We start from the raw sequence: 15110 nt of genomic DNA, 5'->3' as shown, positions 1-15110 counted from the left end.
ATTTGCTTGTTGTTATTTTCGACAAACTATCAAAATAGTTATGATGATTCTCTGCAATGTGGAGACGCATAACAGTGGAAGTAATTAATTTGGTTTGCATATGCGGCTAAGAGAGTTTTTGGAATGTTTCTGTTGAATTCGCATTTAAACGAATTCGTCGGTCACATTTATTCTTGAGCTCGAGTCGTCATAAAATCAGGGAAGAGTTCTTTGTTTCAATACAAAGAACTTAGAGAACTGATGAGTCCAAGTGCCGTTGTACGAAACTCGTCTTCTCTGCCTTTCCCTAAAGTAAATCAATTTTAACTATACCCACTTTTAAAACTTGTTGTTTTTTGAAATTTGAAAACAACAAATCTGTGATTAAGCTGGCTTACATTACAATTAAGAAGTAAACACACATCACAACAAAAACTGCCAAAGTGAATCTAAATCTCCAAATATCTTGAGCAGATCTTTTTTTGTGTTTGCTTTCCTGCTTAACCACAAAGCTACTGGAGATTCGGCAGGGCAATTGAAAAGGTGCGGAATATAAACACTTAAACGTGTATGCTTACAAACCCGCTTCATGGGCTGTCTGATCAAGTGCTTCTCTTTATTTACGTTGGACATATCATTCTATATCATAAAAATCCCTCCAAACATCCTGCATGGGGGAATCCTATCCACCATACGGTGATAAAGATGATTCTCACGATAATACCCGACCAAGTACGGGAACGAGAGCATTGATGAAATGAGGAGAACTGCAACAGGGTTCTCTGGACGAAGTTCTGACTTGTTTGAATTTTATTCCATCTCCTTGGACTTATATTCGCGGAACACCTGAACACACCATAGTTTTCAACAGACCTATTGCGTTATACATATGTGGTCAACAAGGTTTTTTATCTTAACCCCAACAACCACCGTCTAGAGAATTGAGTATCTTCTTGTTCCTGAATTCCATGTACGACGTTTAACGTTTAAAACTTGGTCGGAGTCCTTGACAGTATAAAGGTTTGTGATTAGTCAAGGGGGCTAACAGTGTCATATCACACGCCTTGTTCTGGTTGAGTCTACGACTGATACGTGAGGAGATGAAGTGCTGCCATGTTGTAGTGCTATGCTGCTTAAGCAAACCATGCTGATGATAAGAAACTCGATAGTGTTTGCGGAACATTTTCAATAATTCGGCCACGATGTGGTGGGTAGTTACAAGTTGTCAACTTTGGTTAGATATTTAACTCCCGGCTCATCCAACTGTTTTAGCATTACCATGGATATTCTGTCAGTACCCAACGCCTTATATGATTTAGCTTTCCTAATGGAATTTGCACTGTTAATTGTGGTAATTCTTTCTTGACAGGAGGCGTAGTACTCTTCTCTTCACCCTGTCAATCCCGGTGTTGTCTTCTTCGGCTTTTACGTTGAGAATACATTCCATACGAATGACTTCCATGTACAGAAACCTGCTATAGAAGACACACTTCAACTTACAAAAAGACGTTTTCTACAGTATTTAAAACGCATTTCCAAGGTAAAAGACCTTCCGCATGATCTTTCAAATATAGAAAACCTTCCACAAGGTCTTTTACAGGTTCTCCTTATGCAGTTTTCCTACAAATTTCACACATGCCTTCCCAGGATAGAAACTCTTCCACAGGTCCCCTACATAGGTACTCTACAGTCCTTGAACACGTCTTCCACATATAGAAAACCTTCCCCAAAAACTCCTTAACAGGTTTTCTACATATATCAACCACTCCAAATGTCTGCAAAAACAAAACCCCCATAGGTTTTCCATAGGCTTTCCAGAGGTCTTCTACAGACCTTGAAAAAACAATCCACAGGTAGAAGAATTTCCACAGGTTTTCTAAAGAGCTTTCACAGGTAGGAGTTCTTCCATAAGACTTCTACTGCCTCTCCAGAGGTATTCTACAGGGTTTCAGGGTTTCCTACAGGGAGTTCAAAAGTTTTTTTTACATACTTCCCGAGGAGTTCTACAGACTTGAATCAGACTTGTCAAAAGGTAGGTAAATTTTTGAAGTTGATTGTATCCTTAATTTTTGGAAGGTTCGGTATATGTCGACCAGAATCGGAGAAAAAGTATACAAATCGAACATTTTTAAAAGGTTTTTTTGCTATTTTCTCCTTCAAGAACCGTTTATAGACAGTTCGTATGTTCCAGAAACTTTCTTACTGATGTCTTTACGACATTATTGTGGTTGCAGATTCTGAAACTACAATGCTCATAGATGAGAAACATCAAGAAACAAAAAATCGACGGAGTGTTTTTCAAATAAATAGCGATTTAAGTTCACATTTTTAGGGGTTCTTTAGATTTTCACGATCTAGCTAGGAAACCGCCAGTCCTATGTAAATGGGCAGAAAGATAATGTTGAAGCTGTGGAAATTATCTACAAGATTGGATGATTTATTTTTTCCTAGGTTTTACCACTTTCAAGATATATAAGTTTAATTTCGGAAATTGCAGAAATGACATTGTTTTATAAGGAGGCGATACAGTCAGTGCATTGTCTCAATTTGAACTTCTATATATCAAAAACGGTAAAACCTACAAATATATCATAAAGGTCAATCTTGTGGAGAATTTTCACAGCTACAACATTTTCTTTATGCCCATTTTCATAGGACTCGTGGTTTTTAAGCAAAATCGTGAAAACCTAAAGAACCCCTAAAAATGTGAACTTAAATCGCGATTTATTTAAAAAGCCCTCCGGCGATTTTTTTTTGTTTCTTGATATTTCTCATCTATGAGCATTGTAGTTTCAGAATCTGCAAAAACTTCCCAGGTGTAACCACCTTCCATTTAAAATTAGTTAAGGCGCACCGTGTGTTTGAGATATACGGTACATTTTTATGGTTGGTTTTTTGCTTCAATTTTGATCGGTTTGTGATCTGTAGACCAAAATCCGAGATAACATTATACCGGAAATTTGACCTTCCCGATTTTCACTATGAAGATGAGGTTGAATGGATTTTATGTCTTCGTAATTATTATTCTTTAAGACGAGAGCAACAACTTTGCCTCCATGAGTGAATCCAAATTCTCAGCGGTTTAGTAGATATGAGCCTGACAAAATGATCCCTTTTGATATCAAGACCACAGGCTTTTGGGGCCCATAACCGCGAACGTTGAAGTGATAGAGAAGAACGCCGGGACACGTGTCTTCTTATTTTTGGTATTCTATCACTCAAAATCATCACTCAAAAAATTACTTACAGTGTACGTCATCGACAGATAACAACTCTTTTGGCCCTTTGCAGATGAAACCCTTGCTCTATAAAAAATATGGAAGATTTTCTACCTGTATCCATCTACAGAAAAAAATATTCATGACGATTCAAGATTCCATTTTAAATGTAGACACAGATTTACTAAACATCCTCAAAGAGGCAGCCATCATACGTACATATGTTCCCACAAAATCCCCGAAGTAACAAAGGAGACTTCTCCCATATCAATATGTGGACGCCAATTTATATTGGCTCAATGATATGGGACCTTATTTGTATCGCCGAGTAATAACGGCGTGTCTTACGGCAAAACTTGTAGAGAATTTGAGAACATGACGCTAAGAGAATTTGCCACTGCCGAAAAAGTTCATTTTCTGGTCAGGGATTGAACCACAGATCTTCAAGGCGTGTACAGGACGGATGTGGTTATCATTGCGCCACGTTGGTTTATAAAGCAGGATTGGCTTCTCCGAGGAGGAAGAGAAAGTCGTCGAAGGTTTTTAACCTACATATAAAGGCTAACGTTTTGTCTGACCAGAGATTATTTTCTTTTGGAACTGCACGATTAGTTCAAATTAGTATCTATTGGCTAATATTATTTTTCATTATATCTCAAAATAAAGGTGATTTTTTTGTTTATCTTTCTTCTAAATTTCAGTTTCCATTTTTGAACAGTTTGGATATTTTATGTGTCCATACCACTATCACCACACCACCACCACTGCAATTTACTAACAGACCCTCCTTGGCAATTATTTTCAAAGTTGGACGTTATCGGCGGTGGAGTTTTATTCATAAAACCGATGGTGTCGTCATAAGGTAGTGGTATGACCTTCTCCAGTAAAAATGTCCAAATTATTACACAATAATGTATTGCATCGTTGTCTGAAGCATAGATAGGCGCCGAACGGTTTATAGAGAATTATTACAATTTCACATGCGTTTTCCCTTGCAATTTGGTATGATAGGTAAACTTGATAAGGGTCGAAATATCGCCATAAATCCTAGATACATTTGTATTCAGACTTTCGTTATAGTGAAGTTCGGCGGTAACATATATGGAATATATTCCCCTATACCCACTCCCATTTAGTTTTTGATATAAATTAATTTTTCATTATTTATGCTGTTATTGTTCCATCAATCATCAAAACCATTCATAAGTATTCTTCATTCTGTTTTGCTAATTGTTTCTCGTTATTTTTCCTTTCTTTACAATTACCTTCCTTTCCACAAGGATGGCAGCGGTTCAATTGAAAATGAAGAACTTAAAGGATTTCTTAAGGATTTATTGGAATTGGTGAAAAAGGTAAGATGCTTGACTTTGTTATTTTTATCGATTACATTAATACAACAACATCAATAATAACTTACAACACGAGGGGGGGGGGGGGTAGTTATTTAAGCATGAAATTATTTCTTTGATTGAATAATTTCATTATTCATGCCCGAAGACTAATTCATTTTTCTTCACTTTCTTGATGATTTCCATTACTTGTGCCTGCCCGCCCAGGATGATTATGATGCCTCAGACTTAAAGGCATTTGAAGAGACCATTTTACGTGGTGTGGGCTATGATAAGGATGGCAAAATCTCACGCAAAGAATTAACCATGATTTTGCTGACCTTGGCCAAGATGCCACCAGAGGATGAACAGTAAGGCCCCAGCAGAGCAGCAGTATTAGCATCCTTTTGTTCAAATCAAGATAAGGAAATTCATGATTACTAAAGCATGATTGGAATATTTTTGTTTATTTGCTTTCGGTTGGTGGCGATTAAAGTCATTCTTCTTTGGCAAAATTACAAAAGGAAGTGAACAACAAAAAATAAAATGAAACAAAACAACAATATACTCAAATACTTTAATAAAAAAATATATTTTAGCTAAGGGAGATAAAAACATATATAAAAAATCTTTAGAATTTAGGTAAGGTTTGTTTTTGTTTTATATTATAATATTGTTTTTTATGTATATGTATGTATTTATTATCCATTTAAAATAAGAAAATAATTTTGAAACATTTTATGTGGAATTTGCCATTTTATTAAAAATAATAAATTAAGTATGGAAAACCAATTAAACAAATGAGAAAAATAAATAAATGAAATAACAACAACAACCAAAGCAACATGAACGAATTAATGGAAAAATCAACGATTTTATTATGTTAATAATTAATAGATATACATAAATGTATTTGTTGTTTAATTTTCTTAGATAATTTTTTGTAATAAATAATTGAAATGAATAAATTTTTGGTGGGGGGAAACTTTGGAAATGTGGACATTTTGAATATTAAATTTCAATGATTAAACCAACATTTGTCTCTATAATTCTAGAGAGCGTATTTGGGGTTGCTTGTTGGCTTTTACCGAAAACTTGTTTTCGGGTAAAATGAACATCAAATATATTTCCAAACGCCTCGTTTCGTTACTAACCTACCCCATATGTCTTCAGGGAACACAGTTTATTCCTTCAACTTCGAACAAAATTCTGGTAAAACCCATTGACATAACTTCCCCCATCCGAAACTCCTTATGTAGGTAGTTAAGTGCATTTTGTGTATTAACAAAATATATTGAAGATTTTTTTGACATTTAATAAGGATCTCTTTACGAAACCCCATGTCATAATAAATCAATAAGTTATTTTCATTTTTTGTTTCCAAAAATGTGTCTCAAAAATTAATGCTTTTTTAATGAAATTGAACACTAAAAAAGTAAAGCAAATTACCAAACCAAGGCCAAAATACAAAAAAAAATTTAAGCTAAATATAAAGCCAATTAACGGTCAATAAATATTTAAGGCTAATTGATAAAACCAAAACCCAAATAACATGCATTGCAATTCTCACACAGTTGTGATGGAAATAATGGCAAACCCTTGAAGGAGAATTATACATGAAAAGAATAAAATGTAGAAGAAGAATATGAATAAAGATGAAATTTTACTAGGCAAACCAAAGGATTTAGGCCATCTGAATTTCAAATTATGTTTTATTAATGGACCAGTTATCTGTAGGAATCTATGTTATGAACGTAACATTGGGCGGGTTATGCAAATAAAAATCGTGCACAAGGACTTTAGGAATCAAGCCGAAAATGAATCTACACAAATTGGATATGTGTGACGACAGGTTTTCAACTTGAATCTGTGGTATGCTCAGTGGGGGCCAGGGTCGTCAAAAGGTAACGGCAAGGAGTAGTGAATATGGATGACAGGACACTTGGCAAGGATCTTGGCACAGCAACACCCCCATAAACCTATGGCAGTACAGTTCGCAGATGCTTTGTCACTGCGGTTTCCCCATCAATGGTTTCGGTAGGATAGTTGGGGGCACAGTAGCCACCCGATAAACTTGGTAGGCACGTAGGTTGGAGTAAGCTTCCGCACAACAGCGGTAGCTTTACACAAATCCTAAAGAAATAGAAGTATTAAGAGAGAATAGGTGTTGGGCGCTCTCGGTCAGCGATAGATAAGAGGAAGCCCACGTGCTCTCTCTCCACACACAATTGAACTAATTGAATAACCATGCAATCAAATCCGCGTCGCCCAAATTTTCCATCAATGTTTTAGTATGTTGTATGTATTGGTGAAGAAAACAACAGCCACATGTTGTTTATCGTTTGTTTTATTCACGTACACTGTAAGTGTGAGAGAGAGAAGCAAATACAAAAAGAACTCAGTGGGCGCCCTCACTATACCAGCGTCAGGCACCATACTTTTCTATTGCATACTTACGGGGTGTCATTGTGTGAGTGCATGCTTTTTCAATGGGTTAAATTGTGTGTGTGGAGAGAGCAACGTTAAATCAGCACACACGGGCGCCTAATCGCCTGACGCTGCACTATACTTATTTGCAAAGATGCCCTTCTCTGAATCAAACAGTGACAGCGCCCTAAAGTAGCAAAAGACAGGCACCATATTCTCTTTAGCATACTTTAGGGAGCTGTCACTGTTTGAGTGTATGGAATGGGAATGCTCTAGACCATTGTGAGGCATTGTGACTCACAAGAGAGCCCATGTGCTCTAAGTGAGCGTAAATTGGTTATCTTTCACAGCCTGTGTAGATGCTAATACGTTGCGAGCAACAACAAATTTACGCTCATTGAGAGCACAAGGGAGATCCAAAACATTTCTCTGCCTCACTCTGCTCTAGACTGGGTTTTCTGGTAAATAGAGACTGTAGTGAGACTCTCTCTCTCTCTTTAACACTTTTAATTTACTAATTTTTTAGCCATCGTTTACCCAAATATGCTTAAGATTTTTTCGTTTTCCTTGAACTGGTCTCTGAGCTTGTATTAAAGACAAATTTTGTCTTTCCTCCTTCGCAATAATATTCTTATGGCTATTATTTTCATCACAACTGTTGTAACAATTTGCTCCTTTTGACCTTAAACATTTTTCATTCTTACACAAATCAATAAATTAAATTTAAAACAATAACAACATGAGAGAACGCTACCTTGAAATTATAAAAATAAAATTTAAATAAAAATATTTAGTAAAAATTCCAAAAAAATTTGCCGCAAACCAAACAAATATGAAACCGAACACAATAAATGACAACAAACAAAAATTAGCAAAAAAAAAAAAAAACTGTTGAAATATAAAATAAAAATTTTATAAATGTTATGCCTGCAAGAAAATCCCTCAAAAGAACCCCTAAGATAATAGCAAAATAACAACAAACACAAAGCAGAGAAGAAACCAATTTATTAATTTAAAAAGAATAATAAAAACAAATATTTATATTTGATGTTAAGTATATGACAACAAAAAGAAAAATTTAATGTTAATATAAAAATATTTTTAAGTTACAAAAAATATATTTAAATTTTGTTATAATATTAGTAAAATTCCACTTAAGAAAATTTTCTCTATTGAAACTTAAACTTTAAATTAACTATGCGGTGCTATCCCCCTAACAATTTTCCCTCTCTAAAAGCTACCTTTGACTCTCTTCTTGTTAAGTTTTCCAAAGAAAAACAAATACAATACACTAAAAACTACAAAAAAGAAAACTTGTTGAAAAAAATATATCTACAATAACTAATTCTCTCTTTATATCATATCAAAGCTTTCCAAAACGAAAATAAAAAACAAAACAAACCTAAAGACAACCAAACTAAATTATATGCGTAATAACAACAACAGCAACTGCAACAAATTCCAATGAACTCTCTTCTTAATTAAAAATGCTGAAATAAATAAATACAAAAAGAAAACAAACCATGTTTAATTATAAGAAGCAAAACAAGAATAAAATGTGAAATAAAAAATAAATAAAAAAATACAAAAAGGTCTTTTGATTAATTATTAAACAGGGAAGAAAGGAGGTATGGAATGTAAAGTTTGTTTTTTAACGCACCTAATGAAGGAAAGGCATTTTGTCACGGATTAGAACAAAAGAAAGTTTTAAATATTAGAATATGTATAATTTTCTTATAAATTAAAAAAAATGAAGACAGACCGATTTGGTTTAATGGCCCGTTTCCCTAATACCATTCAAATTCGTGCGAATTGCTACCAAACTCCTGTATGTATGGGTTAATATGTTCCCAAAACATTGATGAAGGGAGAAGGGGACTTCTGTCATATCAATGAGTGTACACTGATACATATTAGCTCAATAATATGGAACCTACTTTTTATCGTCGAGTCTTATGACACCACACCACAAAGTTCTTCATGGCTGAAATACTCGAAATATTCGAAATATTCGAGTTAAGATATCTTTGAATCCTTGCACTTCGTGTATATTGTCTTTGGCAACTTTACGGAGGAGTATGTGGGCAATATTTTTTGTCCTTTTTTCAAAAACTCCTTAAAAATATGATTGTATAAAATCCAAATATTCTACAAAATTGTTCGCCATAAAATTTTACTATAGGTCTCAGAATACACCAAATCTGTAACTCTTGTCTAATCGGCAGGAATCTCTAAAAATAAAAAACACGTTTTAGGGTTAAAGTCGGACTTCATCTGAGTTTATTCAAAATTGTCCCCTTTGATTTTCAACAAAAATAATGCCCACATACTCCTCCGTAAAGTTGCCAAAGACACTATATACCTGAAATACAAGGATTCAAAGATATCTTAACTCGAATATTTCGAAAAAATTAAAAATGGGCGGAACTTGCCCCGCCTATTTTGGTTACTTTCCGACGTAAACTTTTAAAACGCCGATACACGTGTCTCATATTTTTAGCTCTACTTTCATAATCTATTAGATTTTTCCCATCATTTTGAAAAAAAAAAATGAATTTTGTTGCACAGTGTAATTAACGAAATTTGTCGGCATGTTAGCAACCAAAATAAAGTTGTCGATAGCAACCGTGTTGCCAATTTTTATTCACATTTTGAAATAATAACAATAAAATAATTTTTGTCGGTAGACAAAAAATGCATTAGAGAAGCCCACCAAGGCAAGGCGGACGTCCTAACCTCTGCACCACAGTGGCTCCCTATCAAACTCCTGTTGTTGTGCAAAATGTTTGTAAAAAGGTCTAAAGGACTTCCATATAGACCGAAGACCAGCTAAAAGTCTTCCATGTGGATCATATGAATCGAAGTCCTTACAAATTTCTTATGTATAGACCCAAAGGTCTTTCATACAAACCAAAAGCATTATAAAGGACTTCCATATAGACGAAGACATTCTAAAAGTCTTTCATATGGACCAAGTACCCTCCATAGGTCTTCCATGTAGACCAAAGACATTCTAAAGATATTATATAGACTGAAGATCTTCCTTCATATGAACCAAAGAATTTATAGAGGTCTTCCATTTAGAACGAAGACATTCCTAAGGTCTTGTTTATGAACCGCAAACACTTTTATGGGCTTCCATAAATACCGATTCTTCTAGAAGTCCTCTATATAGACCAAAGACCTTCTAAAGGTTTCTTATATCGACCAAAGACTTCTGAAGACCTTCCATATAGACTGTAGAATTTCTCAATGTCTTTTATGTGGACCGAAGACTTCCGAAGACCTTCCATATACATTTAAGACTTTCTAGAGGTCTTCTCTTTGGACCGAAGACCTTCAAAGGTCTTCCGTATGGACCGAATTCTTCAGAATATCTTCCATATAGACCGATAGCCTTAAAAAGTTCTTCCATTTAGACGGAAGAGGTCTTACATATAGATCAAAGACCTTCTAGAAGTACTCCATATAGACCAAAGACCTTCCAAATATCTTCCATGTGGACGAAAGACCTTTTACGCATGAACCAAAGACCTTCTGAAAGTTTTTTTTTTTTTTTTTTTGGACCAAAGACTTCTAAAGACCTTTCATATAGACCATAGACCTTCTAAAGGTATTTTATATGGACAAACGACCTTCTAAAGGTCTTCCATATAGACCGATAATATTCTAAAGGGCTTTCATATAGACCGAAGACGTTCCATAGGAATTTCATAAGAATCAAAGAATTTCTAGGGATCTTCCATTTAGAACGAAGATGTTCCTAAAGTCTTTACGAGTATATGAACCGCAAATGGTTTATGGTCTTCCATAAAGACCGAATCTTCTAAACGTCTTCTACATGGACCAAAGACCTTCTAAAGGTTTTTCATCTCGACCAAAGACTTCTGAAAACCTTCCATATAACCTTCTACATGTACTCCATATAGATCGAAAAATCTTCCATATGGACGGAAGACTGTATAAAGCTAGTCCATATCAACCGAAATCTTCTGAATGTCTTCCACATAGGCCGATGTCCTTCTAGAAGTCTTTTATATGTACCCTCAACCTAAAGACTAAATTTGTCTCATCGAAACAATGGTTTTGGACTTCAAGTGTGTTTGGACGAGATCCGTTTCAGACAATTTAGAGACGATTTAGAAATGTCCGTCTTCTGTCTGTCGGTCTAGCTGGTGCGCAGGATAACTCTACACGTATTATTTTGCCTAAGTTTAAATCAATTTCGAAGAAAAGATATGTTGGCCGCTATATGGGGTATCTCCACCACTAAATTTTTTGATGAAGGGGTTATGGCCACTTGCAAATTTTACAAAATCGAAAAAAATGTATTATCTCATTTTAAAGTACAGGTAGAATGGAATGTGCTGCAAAAATGTCGATTGGACAAAAATTGGCTGAGAAATTAACGTTCTATTTGTATGTATGTAACATCAATGTGATTTGTATGTAACATCGATGTTTTAAACGCGGTTTTCTCGAAATGGCATTTTTGAAAGCGGTGCCCACATGTTTTTGTGGGATTATTGTACATATAAAATGCTTGCCCTTAAGCGAGAGACTTTTTTTAAATATTTGTTGACGGATTTATGGCCTTTAGGCTAGAAACGGTATATACATTTTGATATGACCAAAAATGTACCTCATCGAAGTAAACATGTTTGGACAAAAACCGTTTCTGACAATTTGGAGTGGATTTAGACATCCTTCTGCCTGGCTGGGGCGCACGATAACACGAACGGATCAACCGATTCGAACCAAATTTTGGGTATCGTAATATTTTGTCCAAACTTAGTTTAAGTTCGAAAATGGGTCACTACTTCGGGTACCTCCCACACAAAAGTTGAAAATGTTTCTTCAAAATGGTGTGAACGATAACTCTCGAAGCGAGCAATCGATTTGATCCAAACTTTGCACATAATATTATTCCTTTCAGGTATAGATCAGGTTCGTATGTGGACTAAATCGGTACACTCCTTCGGGTACCTCTCACACAAAATTCGGAATAAGTTAAGTTTGAGAGCTCCTCTCGGATGGTATTGATTTTTTTTCAGCAGGTTGTCCTTGCCGCCCTTTACAACGGTACATTTTTTCGAGGGCAACCGTTTATGCTAACGAGGGTATATACACTTTCATACGGGCAAAATGTGCCTCATCGAAATAATGGTTTTAGAGCCCCAAGTATGTTTGGACGAAATGTGTTTCAGACAATTTGGAGTCGATTGAGCAATGTCCGTCCGTCCGTCTGTCTGTCTGGCTGGAGCGCACGATAACTCTCGAATGGATGAACCGATTTGGTCCAAAATTTGGCTTTCGCAATATTTTGCCCAAACTTAGTTTAAGTTCGAAGATGGGCTATATCGGTCCACTCCGTCCGGTACCTCCCACACAAAACTTCGCAAATGTTCGGAAAATATGTGCGCACGATAACTCTTGAACGGAGTAACCGATTTGGTCCATACTTTGCCCATCGTGAAATGTGTACAAGACTGAGATAAGGTTTCACTATGGGCTCAATCGGTCCACTCCTTCGGGTACCTCCCACACAACATTTCGGAAAAGTTCAGTTTAGGGCTATTTCTTGAATCGCTTTGGTTTTTGTTTTAGCAACTTGTATTCACTGCCCTCCATACGACGGTACAAGTTTCATCAGGGGCAAGTCCATACTTCCTGAGAAAATAGCCTGAAAGTTGCAAAAAGCCCCTATGACACCGAGTGAGGTGATTGGAGCGCAAGATAACTCTAGAACGGATCTTCCGATTCGGTTCAACATTTGGCCTTAGTATTATTTTGTCCAAACATCGTTTAAGTCCGAAGATAAGCCATATCGGTCTACTCCTTCAGGTACCTCCCCCACAAAAGTTAAAAAATGTTCGGAAAAATTGTTCGTACGGTAACTCTTGAAGGGAGTGGCCGATTTGGTCTATACTTTTCACATCCTAATATATCTACCAGATATAGATCAGGTTCAAATATGGACTATATTTGTCCACTCCATCCGGTACCTCCCACACAAAATTTCGGATAAGTTCACTTTAAGTCCTGATATCGAATCACTTTGATTTTTGTTGAAGCAACTTGCATTCGCTGCCTTAATTACGATGGTAAAAGTTTTTAGGGGCAAGTCTATACTTCTTGAGCAAACAGCCCGAAGAGTGTAAAAATACCCTATTGCACCATATGTTGTGGCTGGAGATCCACTTCCATAACGGTCAATGTCGATCCATTCCTTTTAGTATCTCATCCCCAAAACTTTTTATCTTTAATTCTAATCAACATTTTTGTCGGTTCAAACGCCCAAAATTTTTAAAGCCCCCTAAATATTTTGGGAAAAAAATTGTTTCAATATACACAGGCTGAGGGTATATCTCTGCCGGCAAAGCCGACTGACACTTTTTTACTTGTTTTTTTTTTTTTTTTAATTTCTTCCAAATTTAGTTTAATTTAATATTTCGATTTCTCTATAAATCACAACTTTGCTTAGTAAAAATGTGCACACTATATTAATGAGAGAGATTCCATCTAATTTCAAGCAAACTGTAATACAAAACCAATATATTTTATGTACATTATTGGTCAGAGGCTGAGGGTATATCTTCGTCAGCACATCTGACTGATACATTCTACCTTTTTAGATTAAATTAGATAATTTAGGCATTTTTTGATTTTGTCGAAAAAAATGTTCACCTAAAATTGTGGATTGGAACGGAAACTAATTATTTCATTTTTGTTAAACATATTTTATGGTAGAGGCTAAAAAAGTTCGTCCAGGCTGAACTTAACGACTTTTTACTTCTTAGTAGTTTATGTTGTATTCATTACAACTCGATAGCTTTATTTTTCATGCTTCTCTCGACAATGGCCCGAATGATCCAAAAGCCCGTCCATGTGGTAATCTTGCATTATAAAAAGGATACTCTTTTTTGTGTAGACTGTGTTGAATGGGTCTGTCAGTGTAATAATAAGGCCCACAAACGTCTAAACAATGTATGTCAGAAGCTTCCTAAAAGCAGTAATACCGACCATACACTTTGTAAGTACATTCGTTAGGGCGTAAGCCCTACGATAATTCCAGTTGCAGGTTCACAGATTATATCACTTAAGACATCTGCGGGGGTCGGTAACATAAGAGAGGTTCAAAGGTATTTTCTTTCGTTTTTTCATAGCAGTGTGTTTTCTTAGGGTACATTGCCAACCCAATCAATGCCTGTACCCACGATCTGAGGCTTTTAGGCACTCGAATATTTACTCCTAGACTCTCTCCACAGATCCTCTGAGTTGTCAGCGGCTATTTAATTGCCAACCCCTCAATATATCCAGTGGGCATTCCACTATCCGACAGAGTGACAGAGGACAGAGTGTGGTTATCAAAACCAATAAGTCTGCTTTAAGAAACCAACATTTTTAATCTTGTCAGTTCAGACAAAAAATAAATAAATAAATAATTAAATAAATAAATAAATAAAGAAATAAAAAAATAAATAAATAAACAAATAAATAAATATAATAATAATAAAAGGCGGACTTCGTACCAATATTTGGCTGCTATACAAATTTCAAACTTCCTCTTACTTTAATAAATGAGATGAACCCTTCAACTTTTGTATAAATATTTAATAGGTCAGCATTTCAATTGTAGTTCCAAACAATTTTCCTAAACAGTTTATATTTCCGCCTTTATATTTAACTTACATTCAATACATCATCTAATGGGTATTAGGAAAACATTTTCTTCAAAGGAAAAAACATAATGTATGTTATTTTCTCCATGCCTTTTTACATTTGGATATTCTTTTATTTGGTTTGTTTTTTATGCTCCGTTGCCAGTGAATTTCTTGTTTTGAAAAAAATAAGAACAAGAAACCAATATGAAATTGTATTTTGCATTCACAATAGTTATACAAGCAAAAAACGCTTGACAAACACCCGTCAATATTGTCAATAGGCCAAATACAAGTAATGGAGTTTTTGTCTAAATTGAAATAAGAAATCCTTTTATGTACAAATGTCCTGTGAAAGAGGTTGAAGGAAACGGCTTGAAATTGCTGCCAATTTCTATATTGATGTTTCAATATGGAAATTCTATTGTATTGTTTTCTTTTTTTCATTACTTGTTTTGATATACTTATCCGATAGTGCTGATGTATGAAAATGGCTT

At 35.3% G+C, this 15110-nt stretch overlaps 1 protein-coding gene across 3 annotated transcripts in view; it reads left to right on the top strand.

The window, feature by feature from the left end:
- Cbp53E (Calbindin 53E) overlaps positions 1 to 6156 on the top strand; it is a 99882-nt gene extending 93726 nt beyond the window's left edge. For all 3 annotated transcript variants that reach the window (XM_073988303.1, XM_073988305.1, XM_073988302.1), the window contains 2 exons: positions 4478 to 4549; positions 4754 to 6156. In XM_073988303.1, coding sequence (XP_073844404.1) covers positions 4478 to 4549; positions 4754 to 4900 — 219 coding nt within the window. In that variant the 3' untranslated portion in view covers positions 4901 to 6156. The remainder of the gene's footprint in view (positions 1 to 4477; positions 4550 to 4753) is intronic.
- Positions 6157 to 15110: the final 8954 nt, after the last annotated feature.

This window comes from Musca autumnalis, unplaced genomic scaffold (genome assembly GCF_047663935.1).
Source record: "Musca autumnalis isolate F117 unplaced genomic scaffold, ASM4766393v1 scaffold_5, whole genome shotgun sequence".
Classification (NCBI taxonomy): domain Eukaryota; kingdom Metazoa; phylum Arthropoda; class Insecta; order Diptera; family Muscidae; genus Musca; species Musca autumnalis.
Note: the sequence above shows the minus strand (reverse complement) of the source record. Positions and strands in the feature narration are given on the sequence as shown.